This window comes from Conger conger, chromosome 18, assembly GCF_963514075.1.
Source record: "Conger conger chromosome 18, fConCon1.1, whole genome shotgun sequence".
NCBI lineage: Eukaryota > Metazoa > Chordata > Actinopteri > Anguilliformes > Congridae > Conger > Conger conger.
The window spans coordinates 15,253,850-15,275,184 of record NC_083777.1 but is presented as its reverse complement, the minus strand read 5'-3'; the positions used below and the strand labels follow the sequence as shown (position 1 = coordinate 15,275,184).

The window sequence follows — 21,335 nt, the reverse complement described above, 5'->3', positions numbered from 1 at the left end:
GATGGGATAAGCAACATGCGGCAGATATTGCTGCCTGCCGCTGGCACCTGGTACCATGCAGCCTGTGCCATGTTCCAGACCGGATCTCAGAAAGAAAATACCACAGAGCAGCTGAACGAGGTGATGCAACTGTGCTCAGATGCTGTGCAGCTGGTTACATCAACAGAGGTTGTGGCAAGAGGTGAACATCATGAGAACATCACCGTGCTGCACAGCAAACTGAAGAAAGCCCAGAACTGTGCTAAACATTTAGCTGAACTGGTATCATCTGTACCAGTCACACTCGATAAATTGGAAGGACCTTGCATCCTTTGGGCCCTGTCAGTGCAGGTATTGTTGAATTCACTTGATAAGATCTTAGGTGTTGTAGCACGTGGTGGAACACAACAGGCTATCAGGCGTTGGACAACTCCACAGAAAAGGATGGGGGTAATATCAGAGAACTCTCTGAGGGTCCAGGAAGCAGCAAGACTGACTTCCTCAATCTGTAAGAACAGCACTGGCATTATGAAGATGAGAGGTCTTCAGGAGGAGGTGAAGGCCCTCACAGAGACCTACCTCCAGGTGACTGACAACCTCAAAACCGTGCCCCTCTCTGACATCCATCAGCTGGCAAAGTCCGAACTATTACAGAGGCAGCTCCTGGTGAAGATGAAGGTGTTGTTTGGTCTTGTTAGCAGTTTTAACAAGGAGTACTCCACCACAGTTGAAGACACCCTTTGCTTGGCGGTTTCAGCCTGCACAGAAAATTGGAGCCCTGAAAAGGGGAAGGAGGCAAAGGCCAAATTTGAGACGGATGCAGAAGCTCTTTTGGCTAATGTGAAAGCAGCCTGTCAGAACTTTCAAGACTGCCTCAATTACATCAGGAATCCCAGGGTTCGGGCTAACCTGAGATCAATTAACGAGCATCTATCCTTTCAAATATCTGACATTGTGTGCAGAGCCAGGCAAATGGTGGAAACTCAGGACTTGGATGACATGCACAGTGTGGAAATTCAGATGCAATATTGGTCAGCTATGGCTCACTTCCTTGTGGATGAAATGGACATGGTGGAAGGTGTTCACCAGGCTACCAAACAGCAGATCAGACTCTTTCTGCAGGGCAGGGATGCCGATGAGGCCCAAAACATGCCCTTAAAATTCCTGCCAAATCAGGAGATGACACATCCACCAGATCCAGTCATGGCGAGCCCTCAGAACCCTCCTGTGACCAATCAGGAGCTAAAAAGGGTAATCAATCATTTTTGGAAATTGCACTGTTCTCTCATGTAGTCATTACATAACACCTGTATTTTTCTATCATTCACCTGTATATTTTTGGACAGTGCTTTTGGATGTTAAGCCAAATACTGATCTGATTTGTAATGCTGCTATGGTTGAATGCTAATTCTGATTTCAGTATTAGCAATAACACCGTTCATATGCTCACAGAGCACTTCATTAGGAACATTTTAACTTTATTTCACCTACTTATTCATGCGATTATCTAATCAGCCAATTGTGTGGCAGCAGTGCAGTGCATACAGTCATGTAGATACGGGTCAGGAGCTTCAGTTAATTTTCACATCAACCATCAGAATGGGGGGAAAATTTTATCTAAGTGACTGACCGTGGAATCATTGTTGGTGGCAGACAGGGTGGTTTGAGTATCTCAAAAATCCAGTGAGCAGCAGTTCTGCAGACAGAAATGCCTTGTTAATGAGAGACATCAGAGGAGAATGGCCAGACTGGTCAAAACTGACAGGAAGGTGAAAGTAACGCAAATAACCACACATTACAACAGCGGTCTGCAGAAGAGTATCTCTGAACACACAACGCATCATATCTCTAAGTGGATAGGCTACAGCAGAAGTCTAAAAAATAAGTCTAATAAATACCCAATAAAGTGTTCATTGTTCCTTTAACATTTGAGTGACATTAGGTAAAGTTACTGTCTTGAGCACAGGTGTCAAACTCCAGTCCTGGAGGGCCGTAGTGTCTGCTGGTTTTTGGGGTGTTCTGGGTTCATTCAAGTCACTGATTGGTTAAAGTATCTACACGCCTTGTTCTCAAGGCCTTAATTGGCCTTAATTGGCAGCTGATTGAAAGGAAACCGCAAAAACCCGCAACCCGAAGCCCCCTGGGGATTCAGTTTGACACCCCTGGTCTAGAGGGTATGGGCTCAATGGGCCAACTATTGGGAGAACTCAATGCACTTGCTGATTGTGCGCTAGTGTGTTTGCATTTATTTGTGTATGCGTGTGTATGCTTGTGCAAAAATATACTAATTTCAGTTTTCATCCTTAGGGTGGCACTGTGCTCACAGCAAGCAGGGGGGCACCATCTCTTACCTACACTTCCCTCTTCCTGAAGAGAGAGACTGACAAGTGGGATGCAGAGAACAACCATATCATCCAGGTGACCAGAGCCATGGCTGAGAAGATCTACCACATGGCCCAGTACTTGCGCAGGAAAGGACCCATACAGGTTAAGAAAATGTGTGTGTGTGTGTGTGTGTGTGCGCGTGGCTCTTAATAATCACCAAATGATCCCTTGGCTTAATATGTACAATACCCCCTTCGCTTAGCTCAGCTGATGTATGGTGATCCTTCTGGTGCAAAATGGCTGTGCATCACCCTGCTGGATGCTACACGATAATCACAGCGTTTCCCCTCTTCACTGTAAATGTGTTATCATGACCGTTATTATTATTAGTATTTAATCATTTCTTCAGAGCAAAGAGGTGTTTGTTGCCGCAGCCAAAGAGGTGGTGTCCAGATGCCAGACTGTTACTCAGTTCGTCAAGGTCATTGCTGACCACTCCCTGAGTGAGCACAGTAAGGAGGACCTCTGCCTCATCCTGGAGAAGATTCTCACCACCACCAACCAGCTCACCATTATCTCTAGGTATGACCATCATGCTGCAGCCATCCAACCTCTTAAATAAACCCGCCGACTAATTCAAATGTTAGGCTTCTCAGCCATAAGTGAAAACATTCTAGCAGGAAAAAGTGGTTGGTTCTCTGGTCCCTTGTGTCGAATGCAGTCTTGGGGCTTCTTAGCTCGTTTCCTCCAAATACAAAAATACTGGAACACCAGGGAGTCCTTATGATAGTCCGTCCTGCAATTTTCTCCCTACTGTACTGGAAATGCCCATTTCCAGACCCAGCGTGATTGTGACCCTGGCTACAGTGGAACCCAGAGAGAGAACTGTCCCCAGTTCAGAGTGTGAACTACCCTAATTTGAATGCATGTATTCATTCATAAATACTGTACAGTAGAAAAACTGTAGTGTGTCAAGAAACTGTAAAGAAAATGTCCAAATTCATATAATACAGATATGTGCCTTTGCAGATAGACATTTGACCATGATTGGTGGTGAGCAAAATGAGGAGCATAATTGACATTGTTATCACTGGCACTTTGCAGGTCTAGGACTAAAGCATTCTGTGCAGTGTATGACTATGTTGAAATTTATGACAGTCTGTGACCTAAGCGGCAGTGAAAATGTGAAAATGCTGATTTAATGTTAAGACACAAACTGTTGAATGATGAGTTGAATATTCCCCCCCCCCCCCCCCCCCCCATCACCCCACCCTTGTTCCCCCAGCGTGAATGCCTTGACCCCTTGTAGTAAGTCCTCAGACGAAATCCTGGTGAAAAATGCCCAGAATCTGCTGCAAATCATCCTACAGGGAGTGCAAGCGGCTGAGACAGCCTGCATCAAGGTGAGACCCTCATGACCACCTGCATTAAGTCCCTCTTGAGCAGAGGCAAATAACCCATTACACAGAACACATGCTACTGGGAAGCCTGTGAATTTCTCAAAGACCAAAACTTAACATGCACCCCCATTTGCTGTTATTCTGTCAGAACCAGGACACATCTCTTTATATGGTTGCTGGAAGCCCACATCAACATTGGCATACAGCTAGAGACAGGAACCCTGTCTGACTGTATGGACCATCATGTACTGTACTAGCTGGACTGACAGGAGATGCTGTTCACTTACTGCAGTGAGTAGTGGCGGATGACATCCTTGTCCTCTTTTTTTGTCCAATCAGGGACTGAGACAGCCAAAGCCTAACTCAGATGGAGCTGAGGCAGCAGCTCTCTGCTTCCAGTGGAGGAAGAGTCTTCAGATTCACCGGGCCGAGCAGAACTCAAACCTAGACACCGATGACCTTGGCCTACGCAAGACCTCCCTGCACCCTTCTGCGCCCAGCCTGGCTCCTCCCATTCAAATTCAGCAGACCCTCAAGTGGCCACCATGATGTTATGAAGACCCTGTGTAAGGACACGTGTGAAATGTAGGCCATCACACCGATTTCATCATCTGTCTGTACAGATTCGCGGGACACCTCACTGTCTGTAACTTGCACCTGTAATACCTCTGTGGATTTAACTCTTAAGATTGAAAAATCTGTAACAGGACTATACTTGATATCTTAGAAATTGGGCCTCTGCAGTCTTCAGAGATGCAGTGACTGCATAGCTCCACTTGTGGGCTGAATTGGCACCAACACCAACCCCCCCACCCCACACAAACAAAAGTACTGATTAAGGACATTCTTCTCTAATAACGATAAGCAGACTTTATCCCAGTATTACAAAGATAATGTAACAGCCTATATAACCAACTGCAGCTTTGAATAACACCCATGTGTAACTGAATTGCAGACCATGGGAATGTGTCTGGTTGCATGTTACACAATTTGACGTTTAGATAAGAAAGTAGTAGATAAGAAAAAACGTCAAATTGTGTAACATGCAACCAGACACATTCCCATGGTTTGTGTGTGTGGGGCGGGGGGGTTGGTGTTGGTGCCAATTCAGCCCACAAGTGGAGCTATGCAGTCACTGCATCTCTGAAGACTGCAGAGGCCCAATTTCTAAGATATCAAGTATAGTCCTGTTACAGATTTTTCAATCTTAAGAGTTAAATCCACAGAGGTATTACAGGTGCAAGTTACAGTGAGGTGTCCCGCGAATCTGTACAGACAGATGATGAAATCGGTGTGATACTAGTAATACATGTCAACCTCACAAAGGAAGTCACGCTTTGGTCAATTCAGAAAGTACCCTTGGCCTTGAATTCACTTGAATTCAAATGATTAATTAAAACACAGCAGTTACCAGACTGCAAGTTGATTACCCTGGCCTGCTATGTAGCATAAGCAAATGTGTTGAGATTATCCAAAAAAGATGTGTAATGCTGGGTGTAATGTTATTTTTTTTCTTCATCGACTTGCTAATGATCTTTATCTCTTCTGAAACTATGTATACAGTAGTCATTTATTGAGGACAGTTATTTATAAAAGTTTCAACGCAACACAATTTGTTTTGATTTTCCTTTCTGATCAGATCATTTCACAACCATTGCAACAACAAAAGGTCAAATTGTGAAGAGGTTCATAACAAGCACTGTGTTTATCATACAAAAGAAGCCATTTACAACGTGCCTTATCAGGTGAGACTGGAGAACAGGGAAAATGCCACTCATGTCAAACAGAAGTAGCACCGTACAGCAACACAGTATTGTACATAATATCTGAATTAAACAAACCAGGGCTCCGACCGTTCCAACATTCTTCATTGTCATGGTGTGCAATCACAAATGCAAAAGTGTCATAGTACTGGTGTTGTACAAATGGAGTGCAGAGGATAAAAGAGAATATTTTTACTTTTCGTTCTGGTAGATTTGTTGCATCTTGCCTAATTATAAGCTAAACACTGTACAGTAATATAAAAGTGGCAGTTTCTTAAACATCTTCTTATGCTTTTGTTCCACACACAAAAAGGTAAACCCTTAATACTGTACCTTTAATAAGATAATAGCATCTCTTTGATACACTATGTGACTGACAAAATAAAATTTTACTGTACCCACCACATACATTATACACCCATGATAGCTGTACACCAACCAAGTCTGAATCAAGCCAGCGCGTCATGTTCTAAAAATCCTGCAACGTCATTGGTGGAGCAGGCGCCGCAATAGCAAACCAAAAGTCATCATGGCAACACTGAGTGTCGACCAGGAGAGTGTCAATGGCTGCCTTTCATCAACACATAAGTGCGTATACAACTTACTCTTAAATGTTTTCCTTGTTTCTATATACAACTGAATAAATAAATATATAATGGTCAATAAAGTTACTTGGGGTGAGGTGACTCACACAGAGTCTGTGACAGACGTTTTGTTAATTCATAATAATAGTTACAGGGTTGTTTTACTGACAGAAAGGTGAAGCTGTGGGGTCGAAGGTCTTGAAAACGTCTTTCAGGGGTCGGTCGTCGGGCTCCTCGGCTGTGTCCCCGTCCTCCTGGAGCCCTGCTGGCTGTCCCAGCGGTTTGGCCTGTCGGGGGTCAGCGTAAGGGGGCCGTATCAACCCTGCCAGGGCCTGGATCGGCAGGTTGTGGACGGCAGGGGCTGGGAGTGGTGAGGTGGGGGCCGAGGGGGACTGGAGCCTGAGGGCCCCCTGCCCCCCCGCAGGGGCCTCTGAGGGACTCTCGGAGGCCGGGGCGTTGTGTGCGGCCCCGCCCGTGTGTGCTGGTGACAGCGGCGGCTTGGTGGAGGATTGTTTCAGGATCCCTGGCTTTTTGGGGGTCTCCACCCCATCCTCCCGAGGGGGCTGCGCAGGGGTCTGGTTCCGGGGGTCGTACAGGCTGATCCCTCCCAAGAGGGCAGTGGGGCTCTCCAGCCCCCCTCCAGAGGAGGAGAGCCGGGGGGCGTAGGGGGGCAGCTTCTCAGGCTCTGGCTTAACGGGTGTGGTGGGGGCGGAGGTGCCCGCAGAGGTGGCCCTCAGGAGCCTGGGGTCCAGGGCCCCGGCCGGGGCGGCCTCCCTCAGCGCTGGGAGCTTGGAGTCCAGGCTGACGGAGCGGCTGATTCGGGGGTCCAGGGGCTTCTCCGGGGGGTGCTTCAGCTCCAGGCTCCTCCCGGTGAACCCCACCCTGCCCACGCCCTCTTTCAGGCGCGCCGCGGCCAGGCGGGGGTCGAGGGGGGGCGGGGGGGCGGGGGACTCCACCAGCGGGCCCCCCAGGGTGCGGTTGAGCCGGGCGTCGGCGATTAGGGGGGGCAGGGGCAGGTTGATGGAGGGCTCCTGTTTGGGGATGAGGAGGGGGATGAGGTCCTCCGGGGCCCACACCACGGTGTGGGCGAAGGCGGGGCGCGACAGGATGATGTCCACGCGGATGTGGCTGAAGGGCTTCACCTGGCAGCGCGGGTCCTTCAGGGCCACGCCCGGGCGGGGCTCCAGTGGGATGATGAGGGCCTTCTCCCGCGGCTCTCTCTCCCCCTCCTCCTCGTCCTCTGTGCTGCGGGGTCTGTGCAGGGGGTGGGGGTGGGGGTGGGGGTGGTGCCCCCCGTCTGCTTTAGGGGTGCTGGGCTCGGGGGGCCTCATCTTCCGGGGGTCTCGGACCAGCCTGGGGTCAGAGGTCGTCTCCGCGCCCTTCCTCATCTCTGCCGCACGTTGCCGTGGGTCGGCCTTGCGGGGGTCGCTGGGCGGGGCCCGGTCTTTGTGGAGACGGGGGTCACAGAGCCCGGCAGGGGGTGCGGCCTGGTGCATTGTGGGAGGCTGCTGCTGCTGCTTCATCGCTTCGTTCTGTTTCTTCAGCGACCGGAGGATGGCCGTCATACTGTTCCCATCCTCCTCATCGCTGGAGTACCAGTTAGTGGCTTCATCTGAAACACCACGGAGAGGAGGGCCATTAAACAACTGCTTTACCAGCTACATGTACACCAACATGATGGGCACTACCCCTTGCAATTAGACTGATCTCCAAAATGAGGTCTCCCAGAATGACATGACAGAACATCATCTGAATTTCTTTAATAAAAAGGTGAGGCTGTATAATTCATCAATGTGTAAAATAAATCCTTGCTAATCCTTGGGCAAGTAAAAATACAGTAATCATAATGATTGGATATTTCTGGGCAACTATTCCAACTGATTTTGATGAATCCAAACATCCTCTCCCTCTCTCACCTTTGTCTCTGCTTCCCCTCCTCTGTCCTTTCCCCTCCTCCGCCGGGGCTTCCCCCTCCTGCTGTTTCTGACTCAGCCTCAGGAAGAGGGCCTTCTGCACCGCCGGCAGGAAGTCGGGCACCTGCACCGCCCCGTCCGCCTCCCCGGGCCCCTGCGGGGCCTCCTGGGAGCAGCCGTAGGCCAGCTGCTCCTGGTGGAGCCCGTCTGCAGTGGAGAGGAGAGGAGAGGAGAGGAGAGGGTGGAGGTGGAGGTCAGCTTTACACAGCCACATTCATTCAGTCTCAGAAGGGCTTCACAGCATCATTTCAGTGTACGTCAGGAGCTAGGTTAACAAGACAATGCAGTCCAGATGCCTTAAGAAGCAACATTTCTGCCTTAAGAGCCACGTTCCAGCCCTTCCAACACATTTATTAAAAGTTTACATAAAGCATGTCTGTGCTCATCTCACTGTATGTTGTAGATAGTGGGTCCAGCTGGTGGAAAATGCACTTATTTCTTCATTATCTTGAGCAGAAAGCTACACTCTAAAACATGTAGAATGTGCCACCATGTCTCAGTGCAGTAGACCTCATATTTACCAGCAGTCCTTTGTGTTCGTACAGTTGCTCAGCTGGTCCTGTGACAGCTGTTGTTGCTTACGGCCCGAGCGCAGAGCACCATTTCACAGAATGGTTACAATTGCCTCACAATAGCCAAAGACAGAGAGCGAGCATGCAAGAGCAAGGAGAAGGAAAGCAGATAACAGCACGGTCTCCTACCTCCAGGGCCCATGGCCTGGTTACTGTAGTAACCGCCAAAGAACTCGGTGGAGTTGGGGGGTGCGGCCGGGTACGGCATGTTCTGCATCGGCATGTCTGGCGGCGGTGGGAACGGGGGTCCCTGCTGGTTCTGCTGGGGCGGGCGGTTGCCGTGGAGATTTGCGTGGAAGCCGGCGAGCTGTCCTGGAGGTGGGGGGTTCATGGGGGGCCCCTGGTGGAAGCTGTGTGGTGGGGGCTGCCCGGGCGGGCTCTGGGGGAGGGGCGGCCCCCCGTGGGGGAGAGGCGAGCCTGGAGGGGGGACGGGGGGCCCGTTGGGCACGGGGGGCATTGTGTTTGAGCCCTGCCCCTCCTCGGGAAACTGGGGCGGGGGGCCGTTCCCCTGGAACTGGGCTTCGGTGGGGGAGGAGCTGTTGTAGAAATTGGGCATGCTACACAAACACACAAAAACACCAGATTCCTTTAGTCTCCCTCTCCTGTCGATCACACATGACCACAACCACAACACTACAGGTAGGATTTATGGTACACTCAAGCCAGTCACACTGCACCTCATTAAATACACAGCTGCACGAACTGGCATCCATCATGCAAATGAATAATTCCAAGTTAACACAACGTATTTCCCTGTGAGGAGTCATTCAGCAGTATAAACAGAGTTGGGCTTATTAGTCAAAGAGGAGGAAAGACACGACTGCAGGGTTATACCTGAGTGCAATCTTCTGTGCCAGGTCCACAGTGGGCTGGACCACGATCTCAAACAGGGAGGGGATCTTCTTGCCGTCCTGGGGGCTGCTGGGTCCGGGCGTGGGCAGAAGTCCCACCCCAGGGGGCGGTTTGGGCAGGGGGGCGATGCCCTGCTTCCGCAGGTCCTCTACCTCCTGCTCGTCCTCGTTCAGAGCCTCCCCCTCCGTGTTCAGGACCTGTGCGGTGAGGAGTCAGAGAGGAAAACATGCTGTACTTTTCTTGTATTCTCTAGTTGTATTGTTTTCTCATCTCCTTTTATACAAGTGATTTACAATTTGATGGGCGTCTAATTAATTATATTCAAGCTGCGCTTGTGTTACATTATTACATTGCAATCACTCAACACAATCACTTGGTGTAGTACATTGCTGTGTTGAAATGAAATGACGTATTGACGTTGTTTCTGAACCTTGTCCAGAAGTTCTCGGGCCACGTCGTTCAGCGGTTCGTGGGAGAACTTGCACTTTTCTCCCTGAAAGCACTTGGCTCCCGTGTGAAAGAACTTGCATGGGTATTCACGTGGATCCACACATCAAGGAAACAAACCTCAAGTAAATTACATTCCCAACTAAAAAACATCATTGTCAAGATTTGTCTGGAATATCCCACTACTGTAATTATTAGTCATACTTATAAGTATTACTTTTACTGAATCAATACATTTACTAATGCTCAACTTACAGCGATGAAGCATGTAACCGTAAAGATAACCTTCCATCTACATAATTTGACTTTAAGTGTAAAACATTTGTTAAACATTACATTACATTACGTGGCATTTAGCAGACGCTCTTATCCAGAGCGACGTACAACGAAGTGCAAATCAATGTTTGTTGTTCAGGTTTCACCTTCACATACACACAAACCAAAGGGAGCGCAGTGAAAGGATATTGTGCATGTAGATGCAGTTGTCCCCCTTGCTGCAGTACCCCTGGATGTAGAATTTACAAAGCTCCTTCTTCTTATCAGGTACGACTAGGTCGTGCTCAAACTTGCACTGGTCCCCCTGTTAGGAAACAGATGGACAAAGTCACTACAGAGTCAGAGCGTGCTTTATCCCGTTACTGACAAACTCAATGACTTCAGTACAGTAACTACAAAACCTTTTCATAAAATAAATACCAATATCATCCTTATCTGATCAACATCTCTCCTTTTTATCTGTGATCTTGTATTTCCTATTTTTGAAATGATTTCCTAAGTTGACATGACTTACTTTGATGCATCTTCCCTCCAGGAAATACTTGCAGATGTATCTTCCGTTGTGTTCGACTGTGTGTTGATTGATGAACTCCTGTGTCATGATTGGCCGTTTCTTCTGGAAGGGGGGCGGGCCCTTCCCGTCCTGTGAGAGAAGAAGCTGCATCCAGCATGCGGGCCAGTGGCTTCCCCTTCATGACCTCACAACCCCACGTTCTATCTCCCCACATTTATGCTCCTTTATAATTCCTTTACTATACAGGGTACACTGACAAATTTAATATAAAATGTACACTGCAGATAATCATATTACATATAATGAAATTGACATACCAGGTTTGACCGAGAGTAATTTGAAAAGGAGAAAATGAATTACCTTTATTGGCAGTGCTGACTATACACTCACCGAGCACTTTATGAGGAACATTTTTACTTTAATGTACCTACATATTCATGTGATTGTCTAATCCGCCAATTGTGTGGCAGCAGTGCAATGCATACAGTCATGTAGATACGGGTCAGGAGCTTCAGTCGATGTTCTTCTGGTATTTTCACACTAGTCTCTAGAGTTTGCAAAGAATGGTGCAAAAAACTAAAAACATCCAGTGGGCAGCAGTTCTGCAGACTAAAACACCTTGTTAATGAGAGATGTCAGAGGAGAATGGCCAGACTGGTCAAAGCTGACAAGAAGGTGACAGTAACGCAAATAACCACACATTACAAACAGCAGAAAAGCATCTCTGAACACACAATGCATCATAACTCTAAGTGGGTAGGCTACAGCAGTAGAAGTCTAAAATTAAGCCCTCGGTGAGTGTATATTAATGATATTATGCTGATCGTTATAAAGATGCCTTCACTGGCAGCGGTTGCTCACCTCCTTCATGCCGTCCCCAGCCTGGTCGAGGCCCCGGCCACGCCCGCGTCCCCAGTTCTTGCCTTTCTGCTTCTTGTTCTTGTTCATCATGCCGCGCCCCCGGCCCACACCGCCCCGGCCTCTCCCCTTCGGTCCCATGTCTGAAAATCGGGAAATACCACGCTGGTACTGCTGCCACAAGGTCACACGAGCAGCCGGAACCATAGCGGGACACTCCGATTTGCCCAAGGCCTGCAGTACTCAGGGTAGGGGTCAGTTCAATCTAAATTCAGTCCATTCGGAAAATGAATTAAAGTGTAATTCCTGAATTGAATTAAGCTTTTCTCTACAGAGATTTTTGAATGAATTAGGCTAATTGAATTTCATATCCCAAAATGGCTGAATTTACATGGGACTGACCCAAAATCCGTAGCGTCGGTGCATTGTATAGCAAGAGCCAACAGTGCAGCGCCCATGTCTGGCAAAGAAGCATTTCTCCCCCGAACATTAGCAGTCACATCACAAATGAAGAATGAGTGAAGTGAGTGGAGAATCTTACACTGCTGCTTCTGCACGCCCTTCATGTTGGGCCTCTTCATCTGCTCCTTGGAGGGCCCTCCTTTGCTGTAGGCGGGGCACTCCTTGCCCTGTCGATAGTGGCCCCCGTCGTCGGCGAAGTCGTCTTCCTCAGCCTCATAGTCATACCTGTCCTCGCTGTAGTCGCTGAACTTGTCGTAGTCGCTGTTTTTGTGTGAGCCGGTTCTCTGCAGTTTGCCGTGTCCCCCACCGGACTGGCTATGCTGGAAACGACCACACAAAGAACCGCAGCGTCACATGACCAACATGGTACCTGACGCAAACACAAACAGGAATGCCTAGAGCCTGGTCGATCCATCTCAGTTTTCACCAAGCAAATCACATGAGTGACAGAAGCCCGTAGATCAGAAAAACAAAGGAAGGCAAACTTGAATCTATTAATTAACTTATTTTCTGTGTTAACAGAAAAGTAAACGCTAACATTAAGCACAACATTTCAACATATCCTTTTTGATTTCAACTAATATATGCACACCTACTCATGAATTATTTAAAGTACTCAACTTCCATCAATGTGAAACCCCTTCAAGTCAATTAAAAAAGTAAAGAATGCAAATTATCGGTGAACAGTTGGCAGAATAAGGTAAGCTGGCGACCAGCTTTGCCAGGTGGAGAGGTTCTAACCTGAGAGAACATGTTGTCATAGTCCCGGTACGGGCCCTGGTTCTTCTTGCTCTTGGGCCGCTCCGAGCGCTCGTGATCGGACTCGTAGCTGTCCGAACTGTCCGAGCTGGAGGGGGAGTGGTTCTGGGGGCAACACAGGAAGGGGGGGGGGGGGGGGGGTGTTAGTCAGAGATGCCACACCTCACCCAACTCCAAGAGGAAACCATAGTGCCCTGCATCTCCACACACCACATTCTTATGAAATGTCTTCAAAGTCATGTCTCATCATTTGTTCCTACCCTATGAGAGCCCCATTAATGCAGAATATCCATAATGCACTTTAACACTAGAATGGGCTGAGCTGACACCATTGGGTTGACACTATTGCACTTTAAAATAAAAATTACGCCAGCACTGTAAATGCAAACATCTCCTCCTTCCAAGACTTTTCCTAAATACTTGGGCTTAAAATATGGCAGTTGATTTTCTTCACAAAACTCCCCCTGCCAGACAACAGGCAGGTACCCAGGTGTAAATGTGTCCCTGTCTCTGATTTGATACAAATTGCTCAATCAAGCGCTATCAAAGTAAATTTTGCACGTATAATAAAAAATGCAGTAATTAAAATCATTTGATGAAGATGATAAAGACTATAGTTTGGTATGAATAATTATAGGCACTCTAAACAGCCAAAGATCTGCATTCTCTGTGGAATGGATGAGTAAGAGGAGACTAGCGGGAGCAGGGCAAGAGAAGAGTGCTGAATTCATTATGATTTAAGGAATTACTTGTTTTTAAATATTGCAATTGCACTTTGCACACTAGAACTACTTTTTCCATTCTGTGCCTTCCATTTTGTGCTTTTCCATTTAGCCTATAAAACAAAACCACTATAATGAAAAAATAAAACTTCTGAAATCAATCGAGTTATGTCCTTTATTTCAAGAAAATAGTTTCGCAGCATTTGCTTTCATAATCTCTGAAAGGATGTCACGGGCAAGTGCAGAAATCAATGCTGCAATGCCAGACAAGCACACTGGAGTATGTGACCTGCAGCCGGACTGCGCAAGCAGTGCAGCCTGAACAGGCAGACCGCACGCATCTGACAGACCCCATAAGCTGCAGTAAAACCCTGCTGACTCAAACCTTCTCCCCCTGGGTGCTGCTATGGCCAATTAAGCACTGGACTCCAAGACTGGATTAGTGTGAACTCTCCTCTGTCCTCATCTTCCTCGACCTGTTGGCCGCCTTCGATACACTCAACCATGAGATTCTTCTCTCATCGCTGACTGGGATGGGTGTCACAGGATCTGCACTCGCTTGGTTTTCCTCCTATCTCTCTGGTCGCTCCTACCAGGTGACTTGGAGGGGCTCAGTCTCTGACCCTCACCCCCTACAAACTGGAGTCCCGCAGGGCTCAGTTCTTGGTCCTCTCCTCTTCTCGCTATACACCATGTCTCTTGGTTCTGTTATCTCTTCCCATGGCTTTTCTTATCACTCTTACGGCGATGATACCCAACTCTTTATTTCCTCCCCCCCCCCCCCCCGATACCCAGGTCACCACACAGATCTCTGCCTGCTTGGCTGATATCTCTGCGTGGATAACTTCCCACCACCTGAAGCTTAACCTTGCCAAAACTGAGCTTCTCTACATCCCGGCTAAGTCCTCTCCGTCAATCGACCTCTCACTGACTGTTGAGGACTTTGTAGTTTCCTCCTCCCGTACGGCAAATAATCTTGGGGTAACTCTTGATAACTGCCTCATCCTGGCTCCACAAGTATCCTCCACTGCCAGAACCTGCAGGTTCTTTCTGTACAACAGAGGTCACCAACCCTGGTCCTGGAGAGCTACTGGGTCTGCTGGTTTTTGTTGTTACTCTGCACTTAATGAATCAATTAGCAGATGATTACACAGTTAACTCACCTCACCTGGTTACCTGGGTCTCAACAGGGTGCTGATTTTAAGGTGAAAACAAAAACCAGCAGACCCAGTAGCTCACTGCTGTACAATATACGCCGTATCCGTCATCTCCTGACGGAGAAAGCCACCCAGCTCCTAGTCCAGGCGCTCGTCATTTCTCGCCTGGATTACTGCAACTCCCTCTTAGCCGGTCTCCCAGCGTGTGCCATCAAGCCCCTCCAGCTGGTCCAGAATGCAGCAGCCCGCCTGATCACCAGTCAGCCCAGGTCGGCTCATGTCACCCCGCTTCTCATTGGCCTCCACTGACTTCCTATTGCCGCACGCATCCGATTCAAGGCCCTAGTGCTGGCATTTCAGGCTGCTAAGGGGACTGCCCCACCTTACATACAATCCTTGATCACTCCCTACTCCCCAGCTAGACCACTCCGGTCTGCCAGCTCTGGTCGCCTTATGGTTCCCTCACTACGAGCACCTGGCGGTCGAGCTGCACGTTCACGCCTGTTTTCCGTTCTGGTTCCTCAGTGGTGGAATGACTTGCCTACCACTGTCAGGACAGCAGAATCCCTCCCCCTATTTCGATGCAGACTAAAAACACACCTTTTCAAACTCTACCTTAGTCCTCCCTCCTGATTTCCCCCGCCCCCCTTTCTGATATCCCTATCCCTCTTGTCTAACCCCCCAAAAAATACATAAATAAATAAATAGCACTTATGATGACTATATGTTTAAAACAGCACTTCCTATGTATTTTCCTAGTTATGGATGTGATGCTTTGACTTGTGGAAGAGCCTATGCACTTGTAAGTCGCTTTGGATTAAAAGCGTCTGCCAAATGACTAAAATGTAAATGGAACACAGACGGATTCAGCAGCCCAGAATGGCTCTGCTTGTGTTATGCCACAGAAACCAAAGGAATCAATGGATTATTGGGCAGGAGTGGCATGATGGGAAGGGAAGACAGATGACCAGGAGTGGCATGATGGGAAGGGTAAACAGATGACAGCCAGGCCAGTGTAATTCTTACTTTCTGCCGGTCTCGTCTCCTCTTCTTAGACCTCCTCTTTTCTCTTGCTTTCCTGTACCTCTTTCTCGAGCGCCTGCGAGATTTGTCATCCCTCTCCCGCTCCTTCTCCTTTTTGTCATCCTCTTCTTTGATTTCTTTTCCTTCCTCTTCAATGCCTATCCCTTCGTCGTCTATTTCTCCATCTTCCAGTTCCCCATCCTCCCTATAAAATAAATAATAATACAAAATGTGAAGGATTACAACCAATTACCAGGCGTTACAAACCACTACTTAAAACAAGTAATCTTAAGTGAAACTGACAATTTAAGCACGTGCATGAATAAAACAGGCTCGCAAAATGCTATTACAAGCTGTACAATAATAAAAAACATAGTTGTACCATCGCCCACAAGAAAAGATGAATAGCCAAGGAAAAAAGAGTAACAAACAAAACCAGCCACAAACCTTGTTTTTTGACTACACAACTGAGCTGTACTTTATACCATCATGTCACATTATATATTACTGCACCATAACAAACATTATTAGTCCACCTCATAAAATGCTTTCTGAATGTCTGTAACATAACAGCACATTTGAAGGCTCTTAGAGGTTCCCCCTTAGGATGCATAAAGACATATTTCACTACCAATAAATTGCCCTCAGAGGAATGATTTCACCGCAGAACAGCATTCACAGGACAGTGTGCCATCAGACCCACGTGTGCTTCCGGGTCAGTCTTGATGTTCACATTTTCAGGATTGGGAGAATCCCTTGGAAAAACATGGATACGTGCCCTTGGCATGATGCCACAGTCACAAGTCACAAGTAAATTCCATTGGTTCAGTCCTTTGAGGCCATTTGAACATATACCTCAACTGCTTATCAGAGCCTTCAGAGTACATGTTCCTGCTGATTACAAGATGACCATGAAGCCCGCTCTGCCACTCACATGCTCCACTTTAGGAGCCCGTATACAGCAATGCCTCCTGGAACCAGATTTACACTGCAAATTAGTACCAACCACGAGACATGACATTAACCAGACTAAAGGGTCAAGAAAGAAAAACTATGAAATCTCTAATTATGCAGACATCCACGCCCTCTTTGATTTATGTTGGTAACATGATTATCCACAGCAACAGCAGACATGCATCTAATGCGAGAGGAAGGACATTCAGATAAGGGCGGAAAAGCATTGCAGTGTGACTGAGATGTGTATTCTTTTGAGACATAAATGAGCTGATTAATTGTGGTTAGAGCGGTGGCCATGTTTGAGCTGCATGCTGGGGCCTATCAGAGTTTCAACAGGAAACACGCTGGCAGGCCTTGCCTCTGTCACGCTACGCACGCTGTGCACAACAACTCTTCCCACAGGGCCGCTGGCACAAGCAGCTCCCACAACGCAATACAACGGCCTTTTGCTTAAGATGAGTTTCATTTGGCAAGTTTCAATTTCATTCACCTCAACTGGAGTGATAGCAGGGCCCTTCCACACCAATGGAAATGAAAATGGTTAAAAACACAGCCAAATTCCAACATACCCAGTGCACGTCAGAGTTGCATTGCTAATCTTTTCTGGACAGTGCAGGGACATCATTTGGTAAAATGTAGCCTATGTTGTGTCTTTTGGGAACTTCTACATTACAAAGGCAGGAATCCGATCAGTTGTGTGGCAGAGCAACCCACGGTACCGCCTCAAAACCACACAATATGATTCTGGTATGGAGACAATGCATCAATCCCAGCCATTAGAAATCAATTCTAACTGATCCTATTGCCAAACATTTGAACCAATCAAATTCCAGAATGGGTTTGAACCAATCAAATGCCAGAAAGGGACCATGGCGACAACTTGGGCAGGACCTCTAACAAACGGTACAAGCTCTGGTTGACTGTGTGTGGTCTCTCTGGGGCAAGAGCTGTTATAAGTCAATAATTTAGAAACCCTGTGCACCAAGCCACAGTTAGCAGCCGTTTCAGACCAGCTTGTTATAGCAATGAGGCAGGCCCATCACAACAAGATCACCATTCGGCAATATCATCATATTGCTAGGACATAAGGACAGGTGTTGTGTGTTGCTTGTCTTTGCAATGACATAAATCGTGCTGTGGGGCACACATTCCATGTTTACTGAAAAGGGCGGGGGTGTCAAGACTGCACCGAGACGGATGGGAACCCAACAGCTGAGACACTGAGATTGAAATCATGTGACCAGTGCAAAAACACAGGTAACCACAGCCAATGGGAGGGGAGGATCTGATGTTTTTTCGATCAGCCACTTCCTGATTTTTACAACTGGGGAATCGCACTGTTGCCATGGCTCATGCCCCAGTGGCCAGCTTGTGTTTGGAGAATGCTTTGCAAATGCATCTGTGCATGGCTACCTAGACCCGCTTCTGAACATGACTTTCTTTCTGAAAATCAACAATCGCATGACAAAGAAGAAGAATGCACCTTCTCTATAATCAGGGCCATTTATCTATATGTAATATGTTTCTATGCACATTAAAAGACAACGAGAGGCAGTGCCATGTCAACAGAGACTGTTGTTTCCTAGTTACCTTAAAAGTCTCTTGCAACCAACACAAACAGCATCTTCCCTTGGCAGTGTTCTCTGTTCCATCAACTGATAGCATGCTGACTGATAACATGCCCACTGTTTAAACAACCTTAACAGGTGCCCTGCACCACCCGATGCAGGCGGAAGACTTGGAAGCTCTCCCCCAAGGCATTAGCAAACTAGAATCCCAGCCAACACAAAACATTCTCAAAATGCTGTTGCCAAGACTAGTGGCAATTTAATGTTGACAAAACATTCTGTGTTAGCTGGAACTCTAGTCCCAGGCAAAAACTTTCACAAGAGGACCCCAGGGAAAAAATGGTTTATACTGCATGCTATCCACTTTACCACATAACACCTTGCTCAAAACTAAATTGGTCATGCTGCGCAGTAGTCACATGACCACACACTGCACTATCTAGTGCTGCCACTGCTCTCCACTGTTGCAGTATGGTAGGGGCTGGGGGCTGGGAGCTTTAGATATGAATCCAAATGCCATCTATGGTTCTTAATGAACTTGAAGTAACACATTTAAAGTTTTTTAGTTTTTTTTCTGACAATATACATCTCAAAAGTTCAATGGCCACCCAAATGAACAAATAGTTACAATACTGTCTTGACTTTTTTGTGATTCTTGCAGAATGTTCCCAATGAATATAGGGCAAATCTGTCCTAAAAAGACTGTTTGAAAACTGTTACAAAGTGCCATTACTTGTTTCCACAAATTCAAAATGTCTTCTCCCAGTAAGTTAACTGCCTCACACTCCATTACTGCTGAACATTACTTGGTAACAGACCGTTTAAACCTGAATTTCAAAAATGTTACTGAAGTACTACATACTTTCTAAATATTTGCTTGTAAATTTTGCATGTTCAGTGTAATTCTGGAGAAGTGCTCTAATACAGTGGCACTCTGCTGAATCCTATTCTTGGTATCCGTTTTACACTGTGTGGGGATTAAAATACTTAGCTAGCCAAATCCATATTGGCAATGTGCACACACGCATCAATGTCTAGTATGCGGATTAACATCAGGGCACTACAACTGCACATTTTTTATGAAAATACAAATTGCTCATATGCCAAAAAGGGCAGATACACCCGGAAGCACAGTGGTCAAAACCTAACGGCGTTCTATTAATTAGTTATCTGGCCAAGACCAACTACGCTGAACGGGTCCCACACTCTGACGAGCAGAGCTTCTAAAGTGCTCGCAAGGGGGATATAGCAAAGCGCGTGATTGTGGGGAGGCTCTCATACGTCACCCTCATTTACATAAAAAAAACCTTGGCCAACATGAAATCCACGATCCACAAACCACATTTTCAAAATGGTCGACTCATCCCCTTCTATCGTGCCAAAGAAAAAAAAAACACCTCCCAGTTAGCTTGCTAGCTAGCGTCCCACAACACAACGGCGGTTCGACCAAGCCGGTTCATCTCGATGGACCGCACAGCTTACCATTACAAGTGCTTTTGTGGCACGGAAGAAATATGAACTGATATTTCGCTAGCTAGCTATCGATATATAAAAAGAGAAGGCATGCAACATAGCTATAGCTAGCTGGCTGGCTATGTAACGTTAGCTAAATGCTAACTACCTAGCAAAACGGCCTGGTTCATCCAAAACCAAGAATCACATCAGTATATCCTTCACGTCGAGCCGAGAAAAAAATACAAGCATTTACTCTACACGCACAGATAATCCTTTTGCAGAAGAAGGTTCAGATAAGAATGTTACTCGACCTTTCATCCCCTGCAAGTTCAGAGTCTGTCATGTTTTTGTGAAGAACGGGGTTTGGGGGATTGGAGGAAAGGCTCGCGAAAGCCATGGAAACGAAATTGCCTTTCTCCCGAAACGAGAGTGAGTTGCATTCAGTCACTCAAGGAGACGTTGGATTGTGAGATGATGAAGGATTTCATTAGTTTGAAAAAACTCACGGTTACAAGTCTTTACAGTGAGAGACAGTAAACACAGACTTTTATCCAGTCTCTTATCAATGATGTTTTAAAACTGTAAACACAGTTTTGATACCCCGCTTTGCTAATGTCCCGTCGGTTGACTGTTTTCTTGGTGAAATATTGGCGACGGAGGGTGAAACAAACAGAAATGTAATCATTTTCGGTGGTTTCTATTCCTTCACAAAACATGGCTCCCGCAACGCATTCTCAAAATGGCTGCTATGAACCTGAAGAGAGCAGTCGTATCCTTCCTCCTGAAGAATCCGACCTATCAGATCAATCTAACCCTACTTGCCGCATGTCTAGACCTGTAGCGATTGGCCAATATTATGAAATCATGCAGATTTAAGTAAGTCTATTGGTTTGGTCAACTGTCAATAAATGAGACTTTTTAGACGGTAAAGTTTGAAAGACTGGAAATAAAACTATCCAATGAAATGCAGTGTTGCGTCATTATCGTGGAATTATGTATGTCGACATCGGTGTTTTTGTAGCCATTTGCTGTTTTAAGCCTCATTGTTGTATATGTACATCGTTGCATTTTCTGCTCAACGATTAAAACTATAATTTTCAGTCAGATTAAAAATCAAGTGCAAAAAAACCCAGCCGAAGTGCACGTATCCTTGAACTTTTGGCGTAGTACGCTATTACTTACGGAAATGGTAATATTGCGACGTACCTTTTGGTATCGAAAGATGGCGGTATATCACTGCGGGAAAAGACAATTTGGTCTTTAAAGTAAGCCACCACTTTCCCCCTCTGCTGTTCTGGGTTGAATAAAGTTGTGCCACTACGCTACATATGTCCATGTAGACTGTAGGATTTTTTTTTTAACAATTTCTCCTTTTTACTGAAACTACAAAAGACATCGTCCCCTTGTGAAATCTACTGGCACGTCCTATGCAAACGTTGCTGGGAAGCGCTTTCCTTCTCCGTGAACCTTGGCGAACTCCATCCATCCATCCATTATCTGAACCCGCTTATCCTGAACAGGGTCGCAGGGGGGCTGGAGCCTATCCCAGCATACATTGGGCGAAAGGCATGAATACACCCTGGACAGGTCGCCAGTCCATCGCAGGGCACACACACCATTCACACCTACGGGCAATTTAGACTCCCCAATCAGCCTAACCTGCATGTCTTTGGACTGTGGGAGGAAACC

At 46.9% G+C, this 21,335-nt stretch overlaps 2 protein-coding genes across 3 annotated transcripts; one reads left to right on the top strand and one right to left on the bottom strand.

Moving 5' to 3' along the window:
- Positions 1–157: 157 nt before the first annotated feature.
- LOC133118287 (vinculin) lies at positions 158–4,584 on the top strand. The gene is made up of 5 exons (XM_061228149.1): positions 158–1,230; positions 2,287–2,466; positions 2,714–2,886; positions 3,590–3,707; positions 4,044–4,584. The coding sequence occupies exons 1-5, from the start codon at positions 424–426 to the stop codon at positions 4,251–4,253; spliced, it is 1,488 nt and encodes a 495-aa protein (XP_061084133.1). The 5' UTR covers positions 158–423; the 3' UTR covers positions 4,254–4,584.
- Positions 4,585–5,260: 676 nt separating this feature from the next.
- LOC133118286 (zinc finger CCCH domain-containing protein 6) lies at positions 5,261–20,386 on the bottom strand. 2 transcript variants are annotated; one of them, XM_061228146.1, is made up of 12 exons: positions 19,958–20,386; positions 15,670–15,871; positions 12,747–12,869; positions 12,085–12,325; positions 11,547–11,686; positions 10,686–10,814; positions 10,361–10,475; positions 9,879–9,988; positions 9,431–9,645; positions 8,726–9,153; positions 7,968–8,171; positions 5,261–7,663 (listed from the first exon to the last, which is right to left on the bottom strand). In XM_061228146.1, exons 1-12 carry the CDS (start codon positions 20,041–20,043, stop codon positions 6,213–6,215), a joined length of 3,444 nt encoding a protein of 1,147 aa, XP_061084130.1. In that variant the 5' UTR covers positions 20,044–20,386; the 3' UTR covers positions 5,261–6,212. The 2 variants fall into 2 exon arrangements, with proteins under 2 accessions (XP_061084130.1, XP_061084131.1); XM_061228147.1 differs by lacking the exon at positions 19,958–20,386 and adding an exon at positions 16,522–18,629.
- Positions 20,387–21,335: the final 949 nt, after the last annotated feature.